Raw genomic sequence first — 23,521 nt, forward strand, 5'->3', positions numbered from 1 at the left:
CCGCAGTGCCGTCATTCGCGCTGCATCCCTGTCGGTCCCCGGAAAGTCTACTCGGCCCTGGGTATAGCTTTCCGTTCGCCGCAACTTCCCCGCGGCCGCATTGCTCTCCTCATATGCTGAGACATTTCCTGCTCTCTCCCAAGCTCCACATTTCTCCTCTGCGCCTCTCCCCAACAGTCTTGCTTCGCTCCAGCTTCTCAAGCTTCAATTCCTCTCTCCGTTCCCCAACAAGCTAGCTATTCGCATCGCTCACAATGTGCGGCTCCATTCGCGCCTCGGTGCTTCACGGCGCCAAAGACCTCAGAATTGTAAGCTCACGCGACGCTTTGTTCCCCGCAGTGCGCTGACCAGCCCAGGAAAACCGCGAGCTTACTGCGCCGGCAGCAGATGAGCTTCAGGTTGCAGTGAGGGCTACGGGCCTTTGCGGCTCGGATCTGCACTACTACAACCACTACCGCAATGGCGACATTATCGTTCAGGAGCCAATGTCGCTAGGCCACGAGTCTGCGGGTGTTGTTGTGGCGGTGGGCTCTGAGGCGGCAGCAAACTTCAAGGTCGGAGACAAGGTCGCCCTCGAAGTTGGTCTGCCCTGCGGCGAGTGCGAGAGGTGCAAGGAGGGCAGATACAACATCTGCAAGGGCATGAAGTTCAGGAGCTCCGCGAAGGCTTTCCCCCACGCCCAGGGCACTCTCCAGGACAGGATCAACCACCCGGCCAAGTGGTGCCACAAGTAAGTGATGATTGGACACATTCTGCTGGGAGTTGAGACTGATGCGGCATCTCAGGCTGCCCGATAACCTTTCTCTCGACTTGGGTGCGCTCCTCGAGCCCCTCGGTGTCGCTATTCACGCTACCCGCCGCGCCCAGCTTCCTCCGCTCAGCACCGTCCTTGTCTTCGGCGCAGGCGCCGTTGGACTGCTGGTTGCTGGTATGGTGCGGATCTCTGGCGCCAGCAATGTCATCATCGCAGATATCGACGAGGGCCGTGTTAACTTCGCCGTCAACAACGGTTTCGCACATGCTGGCTTCACTGTCCCGATGAAGCGCGGCCAGACGATCGAAGAGAACCTCGAGATCGCACGTGAAACGGCTGCCTCGATCGGGAAGGTGAAGAAGACAACCGGAGAGGAGTTCGGGGAGGTGGATGCTGTCTTCGAGTGTACCGGTGTGCCGTCTTGCCTGCAGGCCGGTATCTACGTACGTCAATCCCAGTTGGAAGCGCACTGTGAGCACGAGGACTGACACATGACAGGCAACCCGGCCCGGTGGCCGAGTTCTTCTCATTGGAATGGGCCATCCCATCCAGACTCTCCCCATCTCGGCTGCAGCGCTGCGCGAAGTTGACATCGTGGGCGTCTTCCGCTATGCCAACACGTATCCCACCGGTATTGAAGTCGTGTCGAAGCAGCCCGGCCCAGACTACCCTGACTTCTCCAAGCTGGTCACGCACCGTTACAAGGGTCTGGACTCGATCCCAGAGGCATTCCAGATGGCAGCAAAGACCAAGGATGAGCAGGGCAAGCTGGTGCTGAAGGTTGTGGTTGAGATGAACGACGAGCTACGGTAAGGCTACCTAGCTGTAGCTACCCTTCCAGCTGAGGGCTAACGGGTAGTTGAGCCCCAGGCTGTGAGATGGAAGCTGTAGTCTGACATAATGCGCATGTCTGGCGTTGGTGGATATTTGGTTTGGATTATCCTGCATAATGTGGTGTGGTGTGGGTAGAATCGTCTTTTAGCCTTGAGACTTGAAAAGTAGTTCTTGAATAAATTATTTGCAACACGGTCAATACTCTCCATCCTCCCGCGCCCTGCGCCATAATTCGTGCGCCGTAATTAATGGGCCATAAAGCGGGTAAGCGGTTAATCTGAAGTCACCGCAATTTTTTTTTTTTGTGGAGTCCGGCCGACCTCGACGTCGCGTTCGCCGACTGGCATGTTAAGGCGCAAAGATGTGCCACGATGATGCAGTACGCAGGGATGCTGGAGTGGTCTGCAATGAATCACGCGGACCGGTAGATAGACAATTGATAATGTTGGGGGTGGGTCATGCGGACTGCAAGACCCGACTCAATCGTCCCAATGGGGTAGTCGACGATAGCTGTTTGAGGTGTCAGACGCGTCCAGATGCGTTGGCGCTATACGGACTCCCGATTACCGACACCCGCTTTTTCGCACCCCATGGAGAAAATCGGGTGCGGCTACAGGCAAGTCCGGGGTAAGCGGTAGGCTAGCAGCTGTCAATCACCGTGGATAAGCGTTCAGGCGCACATGCGGGGTGCTGCAAGCTGGAGATAGCGGGTGGTCGAGGGGGCGTGGCTTGCGTCACAAACCTCGAAAGGTGAGTAGAGGTAGGCGTTTCCGGGCGAAACAGCAGCATTTGAGCGTAGTGGGAATGAGATTCCGGCGCGGACAAGGCTTAGCGGCAGCGTAAACCACGTTCTGCAGAGCGTAAACCTACTGCGGTGAGCGTAAGATGCGAGTGAGGGAAGGAGATTCCGACGAGACGGCCCGGTGGGACCCTTTGCGCTCTGCGGGCGCGGGCGCGGGCGGCGCTCAGGCACGGCGGTGGGTATCCCGCCGGGCGGTGAGGCCAAAATGCCTGCAAAAAAGTGTGGGGAGGCGGCAGAATACGCCGAGCTAGCAGGTTTGCCAGTCCACGACGCCAGCTACCCCTGCCCGAGCTGCGCCGACCAGACTCCAGAGACTTCGATATAAGCTGCGCGCTCTCGCTGTCCTCCCGCCACCCTCATCTGCACGCCTTTCTCCTCACGCCCGCTCCCCGACAAGCTCGGCTCTCTCGTATGTCCCTGTCTCCCGTCTCTCCCAATGACCTTGCCTGAACTCCTGATCTGACCTGCCATGCTTGGTCGCCTGCAGACTCTGTACCACTCCTGGACAGCTTCCTCCGAACAACAGCCTCGCTCCCCATCAGTCCTTGAAAGCCTCGGCCTCTCTCCCGCCACCTCCTTTCGCTCCGAATACCGCACGACACACAACGACACAATGGCCCCCAGGAAGCTCAACATCGCCATCTCCGGTCTCGGCCGCATGGGCGCTCGCCACGCCACCAACTTCTACACCCGCACTCCCCGTGCCAATGTCGTGGCAGCCTTCACTCCCGAGCCCAAGGAAGCCGAGTGGGCCGCGACGAACCTGCCCGACGTCAAGATCTACAACAACTACGAGGAGATGCTGAAGCACCCCGGCCTCGAGGCTGTTGTTGTCGCCACCGTCACCACTGCCCACGCCGAGCAGGCCATCAAGGCCATCGAGGCTGACAAGCACGTGCTGTGCGAGAAGCCTCTTTCCACCAGCATTGACGTGGTGAGTACTACTGTTTGACCGGAGAGGGCCAAGTAACTAACAGTTTAATCCAGTCGCAATCCGTTGTCGACGCCGCCGCCAAGAAGCCGCACCTGAAGGTTCTCTGCGGTTTCTCTCGCCGCTTCGACGCCAGCTACCGCGACGCTTTCAACCGCATGCAGACCGGAAGCATCGGCAAGCCTTCCGTTTTCCGCAGCCAGACCTGCGACAAGCTCGACCCCTCCGGCTTCTTCGTCGAGTATGCTCGCTTCTCTGGCGGCATCTTCGTCGACTGCAACATCCACGACATCGACCTTGCGCTCTGGTACTTCGGCCAGGATGCCAAGGTCAAGTCCGTCGTTGCCATGGGTATCACCGCTGTCTCTCCTGAGCTGGCTAAGTACGGTGATGTCGACAACGGCGTCGGTGTCGTCGAGTTCTACGGCGGCAAGATTGCCACCTTCTACTCCTCGCGTATCATGGCTGCTGGCCAGCACGACATGTCCGAGATCATCGGCACCGAGGGCAAGCTCGTCATCAACGGCAACCCCCAGGGCTCCCTCGTCGAGATGCACGAGCCCAACGGTATCCGCCGCGAGATCCCCGAGCACTACTACGGCCGCTTCGAGTACGCCTTCGTCCAGGAGGCCAACGAGTTCACTGCTGCTTGCCTTGACAACACTGAGCTGCCCTTCAAGCTCGAGGGCGCCGTTCAGGCCGTCCGCATCGGCTGTGCTCTCCAGGAGTCTCTGCGCTCCGGCAAGAAGATCTGGTTCGACGAGCAGGGCAACCGCATCGAGAAGGCCTCGCTCTAAATCATTACCCCTGCGACGCAATGTTCTTGACGACAAAAGCTAGACGGTGATGTTGCATGACCTTTCTAGTACCTCTGGGCATTTGCCCCTTCATATGTTAGAAAAGATCTGGGTCATGCGTTTTGGCAGGCGTTTTGTTTGGGTTTTAATATCTTTATGGCCAAGAGGTTACATTGGAAGGACACAGTCATGAAGTCTCCGATTTCCTTTTCGGTCTCTGTAGAAGTGGTGGCGGTATAGATTCCAGGCAAAAAAGCCTGGCGGTATATCTCCACAAAGAATGCATGATATATCTATTCTACAAAATGTTGCTAAGAGTGTGTGGCTTTCTCGTATACCTATGCAGTTTGCTAATAGTACTAAAATGCTGGCCAATCATAGAGGACTTTACACATCTTACTGAGATCTGCGACTAGACTTGATTATTCCGCTCTCTACTCCAGGTTAAATATAACATACAACTCAACAAGGTAAGCGAAGCGCAGATTGCGTGCTGCACTGATGACTCATAACATCTATTCAGTTGTCTATTTAGCAAGAAAGACTTGTTTGTCCATTTCTACTACGTCAGTCGAAATCTCCTGTCCTCCATCATACCTAAAGAGCTAGAAAACAACACAGAAGAGACAGAGGAAAGGAAAGCATACAACGCCATCATGTCCTCATCACCAGATCTTCTCCGCACCGCTCTCGCGCCCTGCACCACGTACGCCTTCGACCTAGACGACACGCTCCACAGCTTCCGCGCCGCTTCGTCCGCCGCGGCGACGGCCGTCTTCGAGTACATAGTCGCCAGCACCAATACTGAGAACCCCACCCTTCTTCACCAGCCCGGCGACAAGGCTGCTGCCACCACCACCATCGACGTCCCCCGCCTCCGCGCCCTCTACGCCACCATCCTCAAAGCCAAAACCGCCAACGCCTTCGCCGACGGCGCCACCCGCACCAGCGACGACTACCGCAAAGAGCGCTTCGCTGCGCTGCTGCACGCCGCCGGCCTCTCGTTGGCTGATCCCCCTTCTCCTTCTCCTCCTTCTGCTCCCTCCTCCTCACCCTCCCCCAACGACGCCACCGACGAACTAGAACTAGAATCTTCCCCTTACCTCACCGCCCTCGCCGCAACCTACAAGACCGCCCTCCGCGCCTCGCTCGCCCTCAAGCCCGGCGCCGCGCCGCTGCTGCGCGCGCTCAAGGCGCGGCCGGGCCGCCGCGTCGTCGTCGTCACCGAGGGCCCGCGCGACGCGCAGCTGTGGACGTTGCGGGAGTTGGGGTTGCTAAAGGAAACCGGTGGGTTCGTGGACGAGGTGGTGACGACGGGGGATGTGGGGAGGGCGAAGGTGGAGGAGGGGTTTTGGGGGGAGGTGTTGAGGAGGGTTGGTGGTGGTGATAGGGTTTTAAGGGCTGAGGAGGTTGCGGTTGTGGGGGATAGCTGGGAGAGGGATGTGGTGCCGGCGAGGGAGGCGGGGTGTGTGGTTGTGTGGTATTGTGAGGGTGGTGGTGATGGGGCGGGAGCAGGAGAGGGGAGGGATGGCGTGTTGAGGGTTGATGCGTTGGATAGGCTTAGAGAGGCGGTTGAGACGGAGAGTGGTGTATGAGAAGAAGGATGATTGTTGGATTGGTGCTGGTGGGGCTTAGTTACGGTTTCCGCAAGAGGTAGAATAGACACGCGGTGGTTATTTATAAGTTACGGACGAAGTTTCGGATGGAATTGGCTGAAACCCACAAAAGTGAATAGTGATCGCTCGTGCCTCTGCTGTTTGAGGTTTTTGAAGGATGGGCGTATTTGTAAGCACCTCTCGCTCCGACCCAGATCAATTCAGGCAGCAAAAGTGGGCGGAGTCTGCGATCTCAATACATCAGCTGGATAGTATACGCCATCCTAACATAGTAATTACTAGTCTCAAAGCAGAATCAATATGTACATAGAGAACACGTGGGTTGAAGATAGCGGGCTGTGATTATAGTTTCCGGCTTATTTAGAGCCTATCAAACGGACGAATAAGGTGGATCTGACTCGATTGCTTCTCAGTAGTGTCCAGAACAGGCTTATAAGACAAGCCGAGTACGCTTACTCCCTGCACTCTAACTCATCCCAAGCCAACAACTGCAAGCAGCCTTGCACCCACAAGCTCCCCAGAGAACCAAGTCCGACATTGCCTTCCGCACAAGCCTTTCCATATTTCAACAGGAGGGATTCAGCAAACCTCACCCAGAATGACCGCGCCAAACGAAAACCTCCTTCCCCGCCCACCATACGACCCCGAACTCTACGCCGGCCTCCCCATCTTCCCCGACACCCCGGATATGGACTCCACGGCCCTAGAAGACCACCGCACCGAGCTCACCCTCGCCACAACGGCCGTCAAAGAAATCATCCTCGCCAACCCCGCCATCACCCACACCGAACAGACGATCCGCGGTCCACGCGGGCCCATCGACGTGTCCATCTTCGCACCATCCAAGAATGCCAATGACGGGAATCATCGGCCCGGCATCCTCAACTTCCACGGCGGCGGCATGACTTCCGGCGACCGCTTCCTGGGCATGGGCACCATGGCCGAGTACATCGCGGCCTTCGGCGCCGTCGTCGTGAGCCCGGAGTACCGGCGCGCGCCCGAGCACCCGCACCCGGCGCCCGTCGAGGACTGCTACGCGACGCTGCAGTGGGTCGCGGCGAACGCGCTGGACCTGGGGATTGACCTGAAGCGACTGATGGTGGCGGGCGAGTCGGCTGGCGGTGGGCTGGCGGCGGCCGTGGCGCTGATGGCGAGAGACCAGGGAGGGCCGAAGTTGTGCGCGCAGCTGCTGGTCTGTCCCATGCTGGACGATCGGAATGACAGTGTATCCAGCCGGCAGTTTGCGCAGGGTGATTGCTGGAACCGGAAGAGGAATGCTTTTGGGTGGAAGTGTCTGCTAGGCGACAAAGCGGGCAGCGAGGGGGTCAGCTATTACGCAGCCCCAGCGAGGGCGACGGATATGTCCGGACTGCCACCAACTTTCATCGACGTGGGTTCGACAGAGCCGTTCAGAGATGAGGATGTTGCATATGCTTCGAAGCTTTGGGAATGTGGTGTCGATGCTGAGATTCACGTTTGGCCGGGCGGGACCCATAACTTTCACGCATTTGTCCCAACAGCTGCGATCTCTATAATGGCCAATAAAACAAGGACGGAGTGGGTGCGAAGAGTCCTTGAACGAGCCGCGTGAGACGTCGGCGAATACGTGGATCCAATAGTAATCGAATAGCGTCTTGAATGAGTGAACCAGAGGACCACCTTGAACTGAAGTTAGGGTATATGTAGCGTATCCTCAGATTTAGTAGATGCAGCAGTTGACATCCATGAGATATTTTAGCGGCCGCTTCCACCGCGAAGAACATGTACAAACCTGTCATATCAACGTAGAGTGCCCAAAGTGAGACCAAGTCCACCAACGCCTGCCGTCCAGTCCTGGAGACTGCCCCTTGTTGGCGACATCACCTACCCACTCCATATCCTCTTTGTTGCGCGCTCGGGAAATTCCTCGACGAGAGGAAAACACCCTTTACGCTTCTGATGTCGGCCTTGAATGCCTCAATGGCGTCTTCCTCTCCCGACTTTTTCCAGCTACTGCCATACCTTGCGCCGTAGATATCACCTCCGTAGTAGGGGCTCGAGTAAGCCATTTCGTTGAGGTAATTCTTCAAGTCTCCCAGTTGTGTCTGCACAGCATCGTCCTGCGTCGAGTTTCCTCTCGTCAGGTAGGTCAAACCGCGGAGTTCGGCTATCAGCTTGTCGAGGTGCGCGGACTGTGCCTCCGCCGGGGTTGCTGGCGACTTCTCTGAATCAGCGGAAGAGGCGTCACTCCCACGCCGGGAAAGAGCGGGACTTGTCTGTGTGCCGAAGTCACGATGATAGAGCTCCGTGGGGTCCTCATCCGAATCGACATCAGAGGTCGCATCCTTCTCCTGTTCTGGTGATAATGGCTTCCCGTTGCTGCCAAGCTTGGGTACAGTCGAAACCATGCCCTCCAGCTTCTCATTGAGCTTTTCAATGTTGGACTTCGTATTAACAGCAAACTCCGCTCGCGCTCCAGCCAGCTCCTCAGCCATCGGCTTGACAAGGTAATTCGATACGCCATATGTCACAGCACCCAACCCTACAGCAGCGTATATGGCATTGAGGACGCGAGAGACGGTAATGAGCGGCGGAGGTGATGTAGGCTGGGTCAAGAATTCTGGATACGTCACAATGGGCGGGATATCTTTCGGAGGAGCGCGGGATGCGGTGGGCGGAGACGACAAAGGTTGCTGAGTCGCAGGGGACTAAGATAAGGTCAGCACGCTACGTCTAATTGCCCGAAAAGGCAGTTCATAAGCGAATATTGAGAAAGAGCTCGGAGAAATACGATGAGACGAAAGGTATTAGTGGCCTGCAAAAAGACGCTGTACCCACCTTTGGCGGAGCTACTTTACTTGGCGGCGTATCTTGCATCTTCGCCTCGGCGAGCAGTAGCTTGATGTCGTCCTCGGCTACGCCTTTGGAGACCAGAAAGCTCCGCTTCCGGTCGTCGGCGGCATCGCGAATGGAGGGATCTTGCAGGAATTTGCGCGCCTGCTGCAGGAGGAGAGCTCCGTCCTTGGGAGGCTCGTTCGCATCCAGCGAACTTGGCTGGGGCTCGGACTGGGGCTCATCGGCGTGCTCGGAGGCTGAGTCTGAGCTTGGAGTGGGCGGCCGCGAGTCTTCCGTGGCGGACGAAGCGGAGTCGGAAGGCGTGGATGGCGCCTGGGCGCGCTGCCAGGCGGGAATGCCAGGCTTCTTGTCCGAGGGAGAGTCGCCCATGGTCGCAACACGCAGGGTGCAGAGGAAGGGCGTGACGGCGTACTTGAGCTCAGCGACGCGGCGGCCGGGACCTCGGCTTGTGACGCAGGGCGATTCATAAGTAGCGGCCGCTGGCAGGCGTCACGTGCAGGCCTAGGCCGCGGCCCGCTGCGCAGCTCGCTCCGTCGCGCATCATGCGGAATGCGTGAGGGCAGCTTGGAGCTCCAGAGTTTTGCGCAGCATTTCGTATCGAACCGCCTCCAAGCTCGGAACCCTGCTCGATAGCGCTTGGATAAACAGCCTGACACAAGCATGGCGGATCGCGGCGGGCGGCCAGTCAAGCGGCTGCGCACCGACGACGACGACTCTGGCAGCGACGATTGGACACCTGCGGCGCAGGCAAACAAAGCCAGCAACAATAAGTATGTACCCAGCTCCTCCCTGAGTAAGCCGTGCGACACGCCCAGGAACGCACGCCTCGGAGCAAGAGCCACCCCCAAGCCTATCAGATACACCTGCAGCCGCCTTCCTTTCTGCCACCACCCCAACTCGCTCCCCAGCACCCACCCACAATGGCAACCCGCCGCCTGCGCTCGCGCGCCCAGATTAATGCTGACCTGCAAAGCCAACCCACCTCTGCGAGCTCGCGCCCGCGCCGTGCAGCTGCTGCTCCCACCTCCGCCACCATCGAGCGCACCTCGCCTGAGGAGACGCGCCAGTCCATCCACCTCACCGTCAAGGCCGCCCCCAGCAAGCTCCGCGAAGCTACCAGCGGCACCAGCCAGCCCCGCAGGGGCGCCGGGAACTCGCGCAACAGCTTCGTCGGTGGCGAGATCGTCGTCGGCCAGCGCAGCTCCCGGAACAAGAAGACCATTATTGAGGACACGTCGGAGGAGGAGCTTGACGAGGATGAGCTGGACGACGACGATGTCGAGGAGGACGACGACGATGAAGACATGGCCGACGACGCCGACGCCGACGCCGACGAGGACGTAGACATGGAGGACTTACCTGCTCCGCCCCCTCCAGCTGCCAAGGGGAGAGGGAAGCAGCAGCAGAAGCCGAGCATCAAGGTCTCACAAGCGGACCGGGAGGTCCCAAGCGTGGAAGCTAAGGAGATGGCCATGGAGGATGACCAGAGCGAGGACGACGAGCTTTCGGAGCTAGACTCCGCAGACGAGCAAGACGATGAGGATATCGAGGAAGATGATGCCGAGGGCGAGGACGACGAGCTGGACGACGAAATGGACAGCGACGAGGAGACGCCAATGTCCGGCAGTCGAGCAGGCACACCAGACCTCAGCAAGCTCACCAGGCGCCAACGGGCGGCTTTCGAAACCTACGAGGGCGAATTGATTTCTCTATCGAATGGTCTGTTATTCCAAGCCCAATAATTTTCAGCATACTAACATCCCTGCAGAAGCGCAAAAGAAGAAGCACCTGACTGCCGAGGAGCATGCCATGCGGAGAGCCGAAATGGCTCGTCGCAGGAAGAATCTCAGCGAGAAACGCAACGAAGAGGAAAAGGTGAGCACAAATGCCTCAATCGCTGCATACAACAGCCATTGGCTTTCTCGTGAATGGAAAACTGACTTTTCATAGATGGACACGATCAACCGTCTTCTCAAGAAGCAAGCCCCGAAGCGCCGTGGAAAAGCACAGATCGACGCCGACGCCGCCGGCGAAGAGCAGGAAATAGAAGAGGAACGCGCCCCGGCTCTATGGGTTCGCTATATCCAGACTGCTGAGAGCAGCCAGATTGCGGTGCCTCACGACTGGGTTGAGTCTCCCCTCGGAGAGCTGATGACCAAGTCAAGGCCTGCGACAGTGAAGACGCCTTTTGCGGGGAGAATGGTCCAAGAGGTTGCATAAACTTCAACTCAAAGGAACAATGTTCAAAAATTGGCAGGAAGGAGTCGAGGTGCTAGACTGGCTCTAAGGAGCTTGAGGAACTTGTATGCGGGAAATTCAGGTTTTATTGATAGAGTATACAAATTTATTGCACATAAGGCTTCTTTGAAGTCTGATTAATTGACGTCATTTCTCACGCTCCTTCTAATCAACAAATGCCGCTTAGCAGACTTGTGTTTCTGTCTTCGTTGCTTGTTCTCAGGGGTTTCAAAGCAGCCTAGGGAATTTTTCAAGTGAAGTCCACATAAGTCAACCGACGGAATATCGATAGAGATGTGGTGCAATTGTTCAGCTACTAAATACATAAATACAGCTTTCGCCAAAAGATTTTATTAGTGACTCATTATTACCACGGCCTGTAGGCCTGGGTGCCACTCGGCATGTTTGCCTGATCGAAAGGATCCCACCTGTATTCTGTAGGCCTTGAATTATATTGTGTCTGTGTCGTTGTACTACTTTGTTGTTGGCTGGAACTGCTACTTTGTCCCGTTGAATAAGCGCCGCTGGAACGAGCTTGGGGTTGGGAGCTTTGCTTCTGCTTCCCCTTGGTATTTTGGGGCTGATTAGACATTGTCGTAAATTTTTGAATGAAAGACTGATTGGCGTTGGTGCGAAGATTTTTGCTTGATTGTCGTTGAATTCATACGTAGAACAAAAGTGCGATACTTATAGTTTTGCGGCCGTCAGTATCAGGACATCCTCGTATTAACAAGGAACTCCCTGAAAAGGGTGGCAAGTACACATGAGGGTTTAGGAATTCACTACATTTGAGCGTGATTGCCAGGTCATAAAGAGGCAGTTTCTTTCCCATGAATGTCGCCTCTTGCAAACTCCGCACGTGCATCTAACTGGGTTGACTTTCAACACATGCTTTCTCTTGACCAACATGTACGTCCACGTGTTCCTCAACTCTGGTCTGACTGTTTCCCATTCACCACGACAGTAGTTTGATGGCCCGGCCCTAACTACTATCTAGAGTTTCCTTTTATCGGCTTCTTTGGGATCCTGTGGCGAGCCGCCGATATCCTTCACAGAATCGCAGCTGTTTGCGACAAGGTGCAAAGCCCATTCAGAGTTCGATCATATGGTCAAAACTCGAGGAAGAGTGCGTGATATCCCCTTCTTGGGCATGGCCGGTTGACGCACTAACAGAGACAATTAGTACTCTTGATCGCCTACAATATCCAGATACAATTGCCAGTCTCTTCGAGTATATGAGGGATTCAGATGCTTGAGGAGGCGATATTAACCAAGGTCATACTCATGGAAATCCTCGGGCAAGTCCGTATCAATTTTCGTCCCCAGATCCGCGTCTTCAAGGAAAGTTCTGCCGAGCAACTTTTCCGGCAGATAATCCTGAACGACTCTCCCGTCCAAGTAATCCGGATTATACTTGTACTCCTTTCCATATCCAAGCTCCTTCATCAGCCTCGTCGGTGCGTTGCGCAAATGTACTGGCACTGGTAGGCCAGCTATGCCGGGTTCTTGAAGGGCCGCCATGGCGTTGCTGAGGCCGCGATATGCACGCGTTGATTTGGGCGACATGGCCAACGCGACAGTTGCGTGAGCAAGATTGATGCGGCATTCAGGCATGCCGATTTTCTCGCAGGCAGCGTAAGTGGCCGTAGCAAGGGAAAGCATTGTATTGTCTGCCAGACCAACATCCTCGGATGCCACGACAATGAGCCGTCTCGCAACATAGAGAGGATCCTCGCCTGACTGTAGCATTCGTGCCAAGTAGTAGAGAGATGCGTCGGGGTCGGAACCACGTATTGATTTATGAAATGCTGAAATGGTATCGTAGTGTTGATCACCAGCACGATCGTACACGAGGGTCTGCGTTAACGACTTTTTGATGGCTTCCTTTGTCATGGATGGTCGAGTAGAGAGATCCATTGCCAGTTCAAGGAGATTGAGCCCAGTGCGAGCGTCACCGTCGGCGAAGGCGGCCAGGTAGCCCAACATCTCATCATCAACCAAGCTAGTATCAGCATTGCTTCCCTCGCGTTCTAGCGCACGACGGAGTATAGTCGTAACAGTCTCTTCAGACAGTTTGGAGAGGGTAAAGGTGCGACACCGTGACAGCAAGGCGTTGACGACCTTGAAGCTGGGGTTCTCGGTCGTCGCACCGATGAGCGTGACCTGTCCGGCCTCGACAGGCCCCAAGAAGACATCCTGTTGGCTCTTGCTGAATCTGTGAATTTCATCGCAGAATATTATCGTCTTGCGCCCGGTGAGGCCCAACTCATTCCGAGCCTCGGCAAAGAGTTTCTTGCACTCAGCTACGCCGGAACTGGTACTATTGATTTCGACGAATCGACAGCCAGCTGTGTGGGCTATGAGGCGTGCTATTGTAGTCTTGCCAGTGCCGGGTCCTCCCCAGAGTATCATCGAGGGTACGCGATCTTGCTCAATCAGACCTCGGATTACGCCATCAGATCCCACGAGCTCTTGTCCGCAGACCTCGTCGAGTGTCCTGGGCCTCATGCGCTCCGCCAGCGGTGCAACCTTCTGGAAGGCGTTAGACTTGCTGCGCTTTGGAGACGGCGGCGAAGACACTGGCTCCGACTTCTTATTCACGGGTTCAGGGTCGAAGGGTCTCTTCAAGCCGTTTGTAGAGGGTTCGGATGGAGCCGGAAGCTGTGTTCTGGTTGGAATGGGAGATGTGACAGGCGAAGGCTCGACATTTTTCGTAGACAGGTTCGAAGAGCGCTTTGTGGAAGGCGGTTGGAAGAAGCTGGCGACATTGGCCTTCTGGGTTGGAGGTGGTGGTGCATTGGTCGTGTCGATGACGTGAGCTTCGCAGCCCGAATCTATGTGCTCATTGATGTGGCGTTCTGAGACGGGCTTGGAGCAAATGGGGCAGTCAACCATGGTGTGTGGGCGGGGCCCAATTGTTGGCAGCGCTGCGAAAAGACGCGTCGTGTTGGATTGGAATCTGGGGCGACGCGACGGGCCGGTTTAGCTTCGCAAGCTCCGGCTCCAGCAGGCAGTCAGAGCTTCTGCGGAGGGCCCGAAGTCGGCGTCACCGCCCGACAGGCCGATAAACGCCGATCGCTGGTGGGCAAGCACGTAATCGGGCTCGCGCACTGGTAGGTGGGTGGGATGCGAGAAAAGAGTCACCACAAACTAACATGAGGCCCTCGCTGCTCCTACGCTCATCAGGTCGTCTGACACTCTCTTCTTCTTCCTCCTTCACCAAGCCTGGTCTGTCTTTCTTCACTCGCACTCCTCAGCCCGCAAGAGCTATGTCGGCTACTGCTGCGCGTCGCGACCCGTACAAGCCCGCCGCAAGAGTGGCGGGCCAGAAGCAGGATGTTTGGTGCGCAATTCTCTCTCACAGCTCAGCAGCCGATACTAATGCCACAGGCAGGTCGATTGTCAACGAGGCCGCCGCCGCAACACCCGTTACGCCTGTCGTGAACATGGGCCAGGGCTTTTTCGGCTACAACCCCCCGCAGTTCGTTCTCGATGCCGCCAAGCACGCTCTCGACCGCGTCGAGTGCAACCAGTACTCTCCTACCAAGGTACGGACGGCAGACTATAACATGCACAAGCGGTGCTGACTGTGCGAAGGGTCGCCCGAGGTTAAAGCAGGCGCTGGCGGATGCATACTCGCCCTTCTTCGGCAAGACTTTGAACCCGGAGACCGAGATCACCATTACCACGGGCGCCAATGAGGGCATGCTCAGTGCCTTCATGGCCTTCATTGAGCCTGGCGATGAGGTCATCGTGTTCGAGCCCTTCTTCGACCAGTACATCTCCAACATCGAGATGGCTGGCGGAAGGGTCGTCTACGTGCCCATGCACCCTCCCAAGGAGGGCGCAACCAAGACGACTTCGGCGGCAGAGTGGAAGATTGACCTGAAGGAGTTCGAGGCTGCCATCACTCCCAATACCCGCATGATCGTCCTGAACACGCCGCACAACCCGATTGGCAAGGTCTTCTCGAAGGAGGAGCTTCAAGCCATTGCCGACATCTGCGTCAAACACAACCTGATCATTCTCTCGGACGAGGTCTACGACCGCCTGTACTACGTTCCCTTCACGCGCATTGCGACGCTGTCGCCCGAGGTTGCCGAGCGCACCATCACCGTCGGATCCGGCGGCAAAAACTTCTACGCCACCGGGTGGAGGGTTGGCTGGTTGATCGGTCCTGAGCATCTGATCAAGTATGTCAGCGCTGCGCACACGCGCATCTGCTACAGCAGTGTCAGCCCGCTGCAGGAAGCCACGGCTGTGGCGTTCGAGGAGGCGGATAAGCACAACTTCTGGGAGGAGTCGAAGAAGGAGATGAAGGGCAAGATGGACAAGTTCAATGCCATTTGGGACGAGCTGGGACTGCCGTACTCGATTCCGGAGGGCGGGTACTTTGTTCTCGTCAACATGGCCAAGGTAAAGCTTCCCGACGGCTATGATTTCCCTCCCCACGTGGCCGAGCGGCCGCGCGACTTCAAGCTGTCATGGTTCCTGATCAAGGAGTTTGGCCTCGCCGCCATCCCGCCCACTGAGTTCTTCACGCCCGGCAACGCACACATTGTCGAGGACTGGCTGCGGTTCGCAGTCTGCAAGAACGACGATGTTTTGGAGCTTGCCCAGGATAGACTGCGCGGTCTCAAGAAGTACCTCCAGTAAAAAGACGCCTAGAAATAAATATTTCCCTGTTCTGCAGCGCGCATGCATGTACTCCGCGTAGGATTCCACCCGAGCTTGCTCCGATGCATGTAACATTACGCAAGAAGAAGCGGCTGCGCGGAGATCCGCCTTTGAAGCCCGCAGCAAGCACCCTTCTCAAATTTGCAGAATTGATAGCAGCAGACAACTGACAACCCAGCTCATCGACCGGGCAAGCTTCCTGTTCATGCGCTTCCATCCTTTGTTGTCCCGCGGGCTTTCCGGAGAAAGGTGGTACGATTGAGAGGATCCACGGCTGCGGGAGCTATGATACACTAGCGACGTCATATGCGGAGGAGCTCACCCAACCCTCGCAGCTGCCCTGTCGAGCTGCAGAATGCGCCTAATAAACATAATAAACCCCTCTTCTCCGGTCATTCCACCTCACCATCCCACACCAACTTCACTCCATTGCTGTCGAACTCATCCCAATGGCTGAGCAAGACCGCTACGGCTCCCACTGGGGAGCCAATCCAAACAATCCTGTCAAAGATTCCTCTTCTGTCAACCTTCAGAACATCCCTGCCCCTCAAGGCTCCGGCGCCGAGCAAGATCGCTACGGCGGATGGTTTGCCGGCAAAGCTCCCTCTGTCGACCAGATTCAAGATAAGCTCCCCAAAGCTTCCGGAGCTGAGCAGGACCGCTTTGGCGGCTGGTTTGGAGGCAAGGCTCCCTCCGCCGACGATCTCAAAGACAAAGTTCAAGAAGCTTTACCGAAGACCTCTGGCGCCGAGCAGGATCGCTACGGCGGATGGTTCGGACGCAAAGCTCCTTCCGCCGACGAAATCAAAGAAAAGGCCCAGCAGGTTCTGCCACACACCTCGGGCGCCGAGCAAGACCGTTACGGTGGATGGTTTGGTGGCAAAGGTCCTTCGGTCGACGACATCTCGAAGCACCTCCCGCACACTTCTGGTGCTGAGCAGGATCGCTACGCCGGATGGTTTGCAGGCAAAGGACCTTCCGCAAGCGACATCTCCGAGAAGCTGCCTCATACTTCCGGAGCTGAGCAAGATCGCTACGCTGGCTGGTTCGGCGGTAAAGGTCCTTCCGCAAGCGACATCTCGGAGAGACTACCTCACACTTCCGGCGCTGAGCAAGATCGCTATGAAGGGTGGTTTGGCGGGAAGCCGATTCCCGTGGACAAGATCAACGAAAGGCTGCCTCACACGTCGGGTGCCGAGCAAGACAGGTACGGCAGCCATTTTGGAGGCCACCCTTTCCCTAACCGCACCGATCGCATTGGCTCCGCCGCTGAGCAGGACCGCTACGCTTCCCACTTTGGCCTCCACCCGGACAACCCTATTCAAACTGCCCGAACTACACCCACCCCATCCAGCTCGGGTTTGTCGGCGAGCAGAGGCATAAATTCCGGCGCAGAGCAAGATCGGCTTGCGTCGCACTTTGCCGCTCCTCCCAGCAATCCAATCAACGCTACCGCAGTCGGACTGTTGCAGAGAGCCATTCTCCCCTCTTTCGGTCTGCACGCAGGTCTCTCTGCTGTCACATATGGTGTGGCTCGCTACACAAACCGGGTAGAACTGAAAGACTGGCTTTGGCCTTCTGGAATGGTTGCCAACGCTTGGTGGAGCGCTGTTGGCACCCGTGTGGTCTATGATGGACTCTCCCTCTCCGAGGCCTGGTCTGCTATCACTTACCCCGAGAAAGTCATGCTCACTCAGGTTTCTGCTTGGGGAATCCGCCTCTTCTACCGCATTGCCAGTCGTAGCGTGAAGCGTGGGAAGGATGACCCTCGTTATGTGACGGCGAAGGAAGACCGCAGTTTCTGGAACAAATCTTTCATCAGCATGTTCTTGCCGGAGGCTGTTTTCCAGACCTTGATCACCCTTCCGTTCACCCTGCCTTTCCGTGCTAGGTTGGAGAGCGTCAGGTCTTTGCCTCTCCCCGAGAATGCTTCCTTCTTCCACAGCCTCGCTGTTCTTTTGTTCACTACCGGATACGCTCTGGAGGTTCTTGCGGACACACAGCTCGAGTCGCACAAGCAACAGAAGAGTGAAGAGCTCAACCGTGAGGGCGTCTGGAGCATCGTCAGGCACCCCAAGTATGTACCCCACTGTCTGTGCTCTACGAGAATTATCCGCTGACTGTGCCTAGCTACCTTGGTGATGCTCTCGTCCACTTCTCGTTCCCTGTTCTTCTCTACGGCGCCGGCATCCTTCACCCGCTTTCCGTCCTTGGCCCTGTTGTTAATTACGTCTTCCTTCGCTTCGTCGATGGTGACAAGGGCAACGAGGCTGACCAGGAGGCGCGCTATCCCAAGGAAAACCAGCTCAAGTATCAGCAGCTGATGGAGTACAAGCGCGAGAAGAACAGCTTCTGGCCTAGCCCTAGTGAGGTCCAGAACAAGTGGACCTGGATTGTGCTTGCTGCGGGGGCTGGTGGTGTCATCCTCGAGAGGGGCGTTCACGCGTTCCTCCGTGGTTAAACATGCATCTGAACGCGGGTCCGCTTCGTATTACCTACTAGGTTACCGGATTGTGTTGGAATATTACAAAAGCTAATATCTGCCTGGAAAAGGGCCAATATCCATTACATGTACATTAATGAAGGCTGAAATGCAATATCATAGGAGTTCAACTGCGGATTCAATTTAGGACGGTTCAGAAGAAAAATGGAAGGGCATGCTGTAAACGGAGTTTGCACTCGAAACTGAGTCTTCTTTGAGTCTTGTAAGCGGTGATCTTAAACCTTCTCAGTTCGATTGTTACATGTGCGGAATCTGAGAATTGGTAATACCGCAAGCTAGTTGCACGGCAGTGATGACAAAGTCGCAAGGCTGATGAAAAGCTTGGCAGCTGAACACAAGCCACCACCACCCATGGTTCGCATCTCGTGACATGGCGCTTCACGTCATCCCGTACCCATTTTCGCAGGGCTACGCCACAGACAGAAATAGAAGCTGGCGTTGGTTTTCCACCATCCCCCACAATCCTTGCCTCCACGCAGGAGCGCCTTACGAAGTCTTGGCTCCACTCGCTGCATGTCACATTCACGCTTCCCCGGATGGCGTAAAAAGAAAACGTGACATTGCACGACAATGGCGCCTGGGGAAATTACGTTTGCAAGCTAGGTGGTTCAATTTTACGACGGAACCGGGTCCTTCCACACAGGAATAGGGTGCGAGCTGCAAAGCCTCGTCTTACTTCATTCCTTCTAGAACCTGTTCTGGGCGCTATACGAGAGTTGTCTTTCAGCAGATGCTACGATGCCATCGTGAGATTATTCCCCTCTGAGTCTGGTGACGGGGAATGGGAGACCGCAGTCGTCGTGAGGATTGGGTTAATCCATGTCTATTCTTGACCGAACAGGCGCAGGGCTGGTGATGCCTATGGTGAGATGGAATATAAAAGGCAGTGCTTCCTTCATTCAATATGGTCTCCATCAAGCAATCAACAAGCCTTTCTACAGTCACCAAGCCTTTCTACAATCATCAAGCCTTCCTGCAATCACTACTCACGAACTTCTCAATCCTCCAATCAAAATGCACTTCACCACCCTCACCACCGCCATCCTCTCCGGCGCCGCCTTCGCGGCTGCCCTGCCCACCTCGGACGCACCCACGGGCACGCTCGAGCGCCGTGCATGCACGACGCAGTACCCGACGCACCTGTTCCAGATCATGCAGGACGACCCGACGCACAACACGGGCGACCACAGCTACGTCTACACGTCGCAGGGCGACGGCAAGACGAGCCAGTGGGTGACGGAGCTGCAGTTCACGGGCATCCCTGCCGGCGCGTACGGGTGCAGCGTCGAGTTCTTCTTCCAGGCCGGCTACCACGTCGACACCAGCGGCGGCAGCCCCGGGAACTCTCCCCGCCTCGAGTTCTTCAGCACCGACCGCGACATCAGCCTCGCCGACACCTGGAACAACCACCCCAACAAGGTGTCGAGCGTCGGCACCCAGATCGTCAGCGCCGCGCCCGACCGCGACACCAAGTTGACCGTCGTGACCGGCGCGTGCAAGGAGACCCTCAACTACCTGATCGAGGTGCAGGGTGACAAGGCTGGCAGCGTTGGCTTCACCCAGAGCCCGCCCAACGGTCTGAGGTTGACCTACAACTGCTGAGCGTAACGGGAGCTTGATGAATGATGAGGTTGAGAAGGTGGATGTGGGATGTTGCGGGTGGGGAACTCGACTATAGAGAGATTGTTGGTTGGCCTGTTTCTTTCTTCTTTTTGGTTTTGACTCTTCTGGCTGTCCTTACCAAACTTGTTCTTATCATATTGTTAAATTTAGTCCAAGGTACCGAAAACTTTGCCTACATTTGAACCCTGCTGCACTGTGTTGCCGATATACTTGATCAAGGGGTGACTGATTGAAAGAGAAGCAGTGTCCAAATCTTCACCGAGTGTAAGATTCACAATCAAGCGATCTTTGTCCAGTGTCAGTATTCCATGAGACTCCACCGTGAAGTGTCACAATAGGCAGTGTCCGAGTATTATACGGTATTTTCATAACTGCAGTAAATTAATGTCAGAGCAAGCTTGAGAGGCAAGTGGAGGCGATCTTTGCGATTTCCTACGAAGTTGCCCGGGGCTGCATTATGATTGGAAAGTGCAATTACACGGTTTAGACTGCCTAAGAACTTTGAAGAGTGATGTCTGTCAGTTCACTTACTAGTTCCGAATACATCAGCCTCTCAGATGCAGGCCTGTAGACGTGCCTGCACAAAGTGGCTGGCTACTTTCCATCTATCTCTCAATTCTCCGCTTATCTTCTTGCTGAACAGTGCAAATAAATTGAATTTAACACTGCTGAAGAGCTGATGCAGCAGCGAAACCACCTGAGTATATACACCAATTGCTTGGGGTGATTTCATAAAGTATAATAAAGTTTCTGCCTTGGTGTTGAAGGAAAAGGCAAAGAATACGGCAATTAAGCTCGGCAACAATAAAGTAACGCACTGAGGCCTAACACTTCTTCATGGCTTGCTCCACCCACTTCGTTTTTGCATAGGCACCAACCCTGAACCGAACGCTTTAAATACCATGCGTAAGGGATGCAGGAGGAGGAAGCTGCCTGCACCATCCTGGAACTCCGACAGATGATAATCCACACCACGACAGGTATTCAGCGCAGTTTCATACGACCAACAAGCCTCCGCCGCCTCCTCGGCGCCCGAAGCACTAATCGTTATTTCTTTTTTGGGAAAATGAGTAGAAAAATGAGTGTGGGGAAGGATATGAGGTCTGTGAATGCAAGGGGAGCGACTCGGAGTGGGAGGAGTTCATCATATTCAGCGATCTCCGGGTTGGCAGTCGGTGATAGTATTGCTGGAACAAAGTTGAAACTTGGGTCTGGAAAGCTCGATGGGCTTGGATCCGATCCGCTACAAGTTGAGTCTTCAATGGAAAGAAAAGGTAGGTTTGAAGCGAGGTCCAGCTGAGCGCAAGTGGAAACATTCCGGGGATTAGATCCGGACGATAGCGCAAAAGAGCTTGTGGTGGGTTTATAGTAGTCACAGGCTGGTCAAAGTCCATTTGAATAAAGTTTTCTGCTGGGTATCCTTCATATGGGTGGCCGTATTTCTGGCAGGTGATGCACTCTGGCCGGTGTTGGTGTAAGGAAGATGTGAGTCAATGCGTACGACAACATAGCAGGGATGTTTCACGAGGACCGCATTTGATCTTTCGCCGACAGCATGTTTTGCCCCCCTTGGAGTGACCTCCAACGCAGACCATTGCCTAATGTGGGAGAGAAGCGAGTTGCGGGTTCAGGACAGGGGAGTTGGCGCTCAGACATGGACGCATGGAAGTGAGAATAAGATTTCGTGGAAGGCATGCGGGAGAGCTGCAGATCTGCCGTCAGGGGAGCATAACGACGGGTTTCGAGTACATGGAGGATTGTGGTTTCGTCATCGCGGAGGACCCACGATTAACTTCGCTCGGGCTGCCGGTTTGGGCAAGGCTGTCACCGAATCGGGTAAAAAGCTTGCGTTTGCCATCGCTTACTCGGCATCGCGGCACCGCCAAGCTTTGACTCGCTGTCCACGAAGCTTCTGGAGACGACATGTCTTTGGCCATGAGCATGTTGAAGATTGCTACCACTGTCCAGGCTGAATATATCCTCTCCAATTCGAATCGGTTTTTCTAGCACTCAACGCTCACGATGGAGAGTTTTCCGGCACCGCTCGGGCCACCTGGTCTGGGAATCTCAACTCGGACAAGAGCTTTTGATGCCATCAATGAAATCCCGCGAAACAGAAGGGAAACGAAGCTTTAAACCATAAAAAGCAAATTTAGAGTACTTCATAATCGCTTAGAATATCAAGTAGTTCTCGCTTTGTCAATTCATGAAGTCAATTTGCTGAGGCGTGCAGAAGCTTGGTCAGCCAATTTAAGTAGTGGCCGATCCGTTGGAAGCGAAAGTTTCCCGTGAAGATTGAACTGGTCGATGGCTATCCTTTAACCAGAAAATAACCAAAAAAGCAGAATAGCATATAGAGGGTTTCAAATAGAGTAAGCGCATCCCGTGGTGCATGTACAGGTATAGTCAACAGTGGCCACGGAAGCAACGACGCTGAGCAGTGGCACCATGGCTTCGTAAACAAGTTCCGCTACGCTATTGGCATAGGCGCGGAATATCCTCACTAAATGTTCCGTCGGTCCGTAGAGCCTATTATTGAACTCCTGCGTCACACCAGTAGGAAACCATGTAGGACTAAGTTTCAGGCACTGTGTTACTTTGAAGTATACGGTTCGGCTCAACTTGCGTGCAGCTTTTCTTTTTGAAGGTTCGGTAGATTTTCACAGTCACACACTATGTACATTATACCAATTCGTTACCCTGCCCTTCTACCAAGTTTTCTTACCCAAGCGCAACAAGAAACTCCTTGGAAGGAGTCTTTAAGCCACGTAGTACGTGGGATCGTTGCCAAAATGATCCAGGTTTTCGAAGGGCAAGAGCAAAGACTGGTGATGGGCATTACCCCTGTAATAGTAAGAATCCCTCGCGGCCACAACTCGGCACTGTCTCACCAAAAACGGCGGTCTCTACACACTGTGGTGTGAGCAGCGCGAGAGTCCACGGTGACGATGGGATGTCATGGTTACAGCTCTGAATTAAAGGTGACTCGATAGTCTCCAAGGAACACCCCGAGAGTACAGATGTTGCTCGCCAATTGTTACTGGTCTCACCGACATTGACTCTCCTTAACGCATAGTGGAGTACTGCATGTCAAAGGAACTGCGCGTGGTGCGCTTCAGATATTAATTTGAGGATATACCGAGTCAAGTGTTTCTGGTGGCGGTGTAAAATTGGAGCAGTGGTGCGGCCCATGCCTGTTTCCAAAGCCGCTGCCAAGGCAGCATGGGTAGGGTGTTTGCTCTGAAAATGTCCGGGGACCGGAAACAAAGTGCTTCGAACGGCGCATATTGCAGGATTCGGTGTCGGAAAACACCGGAGGCCGAGAATGCAATGATTTCCTTCCAGCATCCTGGTATCCACCACGGACAAATGCACGCCGATAGTCCTTTCACACGCTATAACGCCTGAAAAATGTAGTCACATTGTGATTCCACCGTGGCTGTGTTTTTCGGCCGGTAGTTAGTGAGACTTCCCCTTTTCCAGAGTGGAGCATGAGCAGAGTTCTGGAAGACTGAGTAACCGAAGCCTGTGGAGAACAGAGGCGTTGTCAAGCGAGATCTGGGGCGAGACTATCTTGGCAGCCGGCTCAGGTGACGGTAATGGACGGCACAGTCGACGGCCGAACAATTCGGTCTGCCATTCATCGAATTCAAGTGATGGATCTCTCCATCGCATAGCGCTACTATTGCCGGTACGTACGATAGAACATGGCCTAAGAAAAGGCCGAAGTCACAGAACTAACGACGGCCTGAAGCTCGCTTTGGACAAACACGAGGGGCGGGATGGATGGTCTGCTTGCTGGGTGCACGTTTCGGGCCGAGCGCCTGTGTTTCAACCATCAACCGACGCCGCCAAGCAAAGCCAAGAGGGCTTGAGAGGAGCGGAACAGGAGTTCTGGAGTGGTCGCGAGG

At 55.2% G+C, this 23,521-nt stretch overlaps 10 protein-coding genes across 10 annotated transcripts; 8 read left to right on the forward strand and 2 right to left on the reverse strand.

Annotated features, from left to right (window-relative positions):
• Positions 1-254: 254 nt before the first annotated feature.
• LTHEOB_1546 (Sorbitol dehydrogenase) lies at positions 255-1,631 on the forward strand (the record flags this gene model as incomplete). Its single annotated transcript, XM_035510259.1, has 5 exons — positions 255-308; positions 357-730; positions 786-1,197; positions 1,253-1,563; positions 1,625-1,631. 5 exons carry the CDS (start codon positions 255-257, stop codon positions 1,629-1,631), a joined length of 1,158 nt encoding a protein of 385 aa, XP_035366056.1.
• A 1,372-nt stretch (positions 1,632-3,003) lies between these two features.
• Positions 3,004-4,118, forward strand: LTHEOB_1547 (Nad binding rossmann fold protein; the record flags this gene model as incomplete). The annotated part of the gene is made up of 2 exons (XM_035510260.1): positions 3,004-3,324; positions 3,378-4,118. 2 exons carry the CDS (start codon positions 3,004-3,006, stop codon positions 4,116-4,118), a joined length of 1,062 nt encoding a protein of 353 aa, XP_035366057.1.
• Positions 4,119-4,774: 656 nt separating this feature from the next.
• On the forward strand, positions 4,775-5,713 carry LTHEOB_1548 (uncharacterized protein; the record flags this gene model as incomplete). Its single annotated transcript, XM_035510261.1, has 1 exon — positions 4,775-5,713. One exon carries the CDS (start codon positions 4,775-4,777, stop codon positions 5,711-5,713), a length of 939 nt encoding a protein of 312 aa, XP_035366058.1.
• A 619-nt stretch (positions 5,714-6,332) lies between these two features.
• Positions 6,333-7,325, forward strand: LTHEOB_1549 (Alpha beta hydrolase fold protein; the record flags this gene model as incomplete). Its single annotated transcript, XM_035510262.1, has 1 exon — positions 6,333-7,325. One exon carries the CDS (start codon positions 6,333-6,335, stop codon positions 7,323-7,325), a length of 993 nt encoding a protein of 330 aa, XP_035366059.1.
• A 268-nt stretch (positions 7,326-7,593) lies between these two features.
• On the reverse strand, positions 7,594-8,938 carry LTHEOB_1550 (Peroxisome membrane anchor protein Pex14p; the record flags this gene model as incomplete). The annotated part of the gene is made up of 2 exons (XM_035510264.1): positions 7,594-8,421; positions 8,552-8,938. The coding sequence occupies 2 exons, from the start codon at positions 8,936-8,938 to the stop codon at positions 7,594-7,596; spliced, it is 1,215 nt and encodes a 404-aa protein (XP_035366060.1).
• Positions 8,939-9,489: 551 nt separating this feature from the next.
• LTHEOB_1551 (INO80 complex subunit 2) lies at positions 9,490-10,789 on the forward strand (the record flags this gene model as incomplete). Its single annotated transcript, XM_035510265.1, has 3 exons — positions 9,490-10,288; positions 10,338-10,444; positions 10,520-10,789. 3 exons carry the CDS (start codon positions 9,490-9,492, stop codon positions 10,787-10,789), a joined length of 1,176 nt encoding a protein of 391 aa, XP_035366061.1.
• A 1,284-nt stretch (positions 10,790-12,073) lies between these two features.
• LTHEOB_1552 (AAA family protein) lies at positions 12,074-13,702 on the reverse strand (the record flags this gene model as incomplete). Its single annotated transcript, XM_035510266.1, has 1 exon — positions 12,074-13,702. One exon carries the CDS (start codon positions 13,700-13,702, stop codon positions 12,074-12,076), a length of 1,629 nt encoding a protein of 542 aa, XP_035366062.1.
• Positions 13,703-14,076: 374 nt separating this feature from the next.
• On the forward strand, positions 14,077-15,463 carry LTHEOB_1553 (Kynurenine aminotransferase protein; the record flags this gene model as incomplete). The annotated part of the gene is made up of 3 exons (XM_035510267.1): positions 14,077-14,150; positions 14,202-14,355; positions 14,405-15,463. The coding sequence occupies 3 exons, from the start codon at positions 14,077-14,079 to the stop codon at positions 15,461-15,463; spliced, it is 1,287 nt and encodes a 428-aa protein (XP_035366063.1).
• A 470-nt stretch (positions 15,464-15,933) lies between these two features.
• Positions 15,934-17,945, forward strand: LTHEOB_1554 (uncharacterized protein; the record flags this gene model as incomplete). Its single annotated transcript, XM_035510268.1, has 2 exons — positions 15,934-17,561; positions 17,615-17,945. 2 exons carry the CDS (start codon positions 15,934-15,936, stop codon positions 17,943-17,945), a joined length of 1,959 nt encoding a protein of 652 aa, XP_035366064.1.
• Positions 17,946-19,001: 1,056 nt separating this feature from the next.
• On the forward strand, positions 19,002-19,589 carry LTHEOB_1555 (uncharacterized protein; the record flags this gene model as incomplete). The annotated part of the gene is made up of 1 exon (XM_035510269.1): positions 19,002-19,589. The coding sequence occupies one exon, from the start codon at positions 19,002-19,004 to the stop codon at positions 19,587-19,589; it is 588 nt and encodes a 195-aa protein (XP_035366065.1).
• Positions 19,590-23,521: the final 3,932 nt, after the last annotated feature.

The sequence above is a fragment of the Lasiodiplodia theobromae genome (genome assembly GCF_012971845.1).
Source record: "Lasiodiplodia theobromae strain AM2As chromosome Unknown scaffold_4, whole genome shotgun sequence".
NCBI classification, from domain to species: domain Eukaryota; kingdom Fungi; phylum Ascomycota; class Dothideomycetes; order Botryosphaeriales; family Botryosphaeriaceae; genus Lasiodiplodia; species Lasiodiplodia theobromae.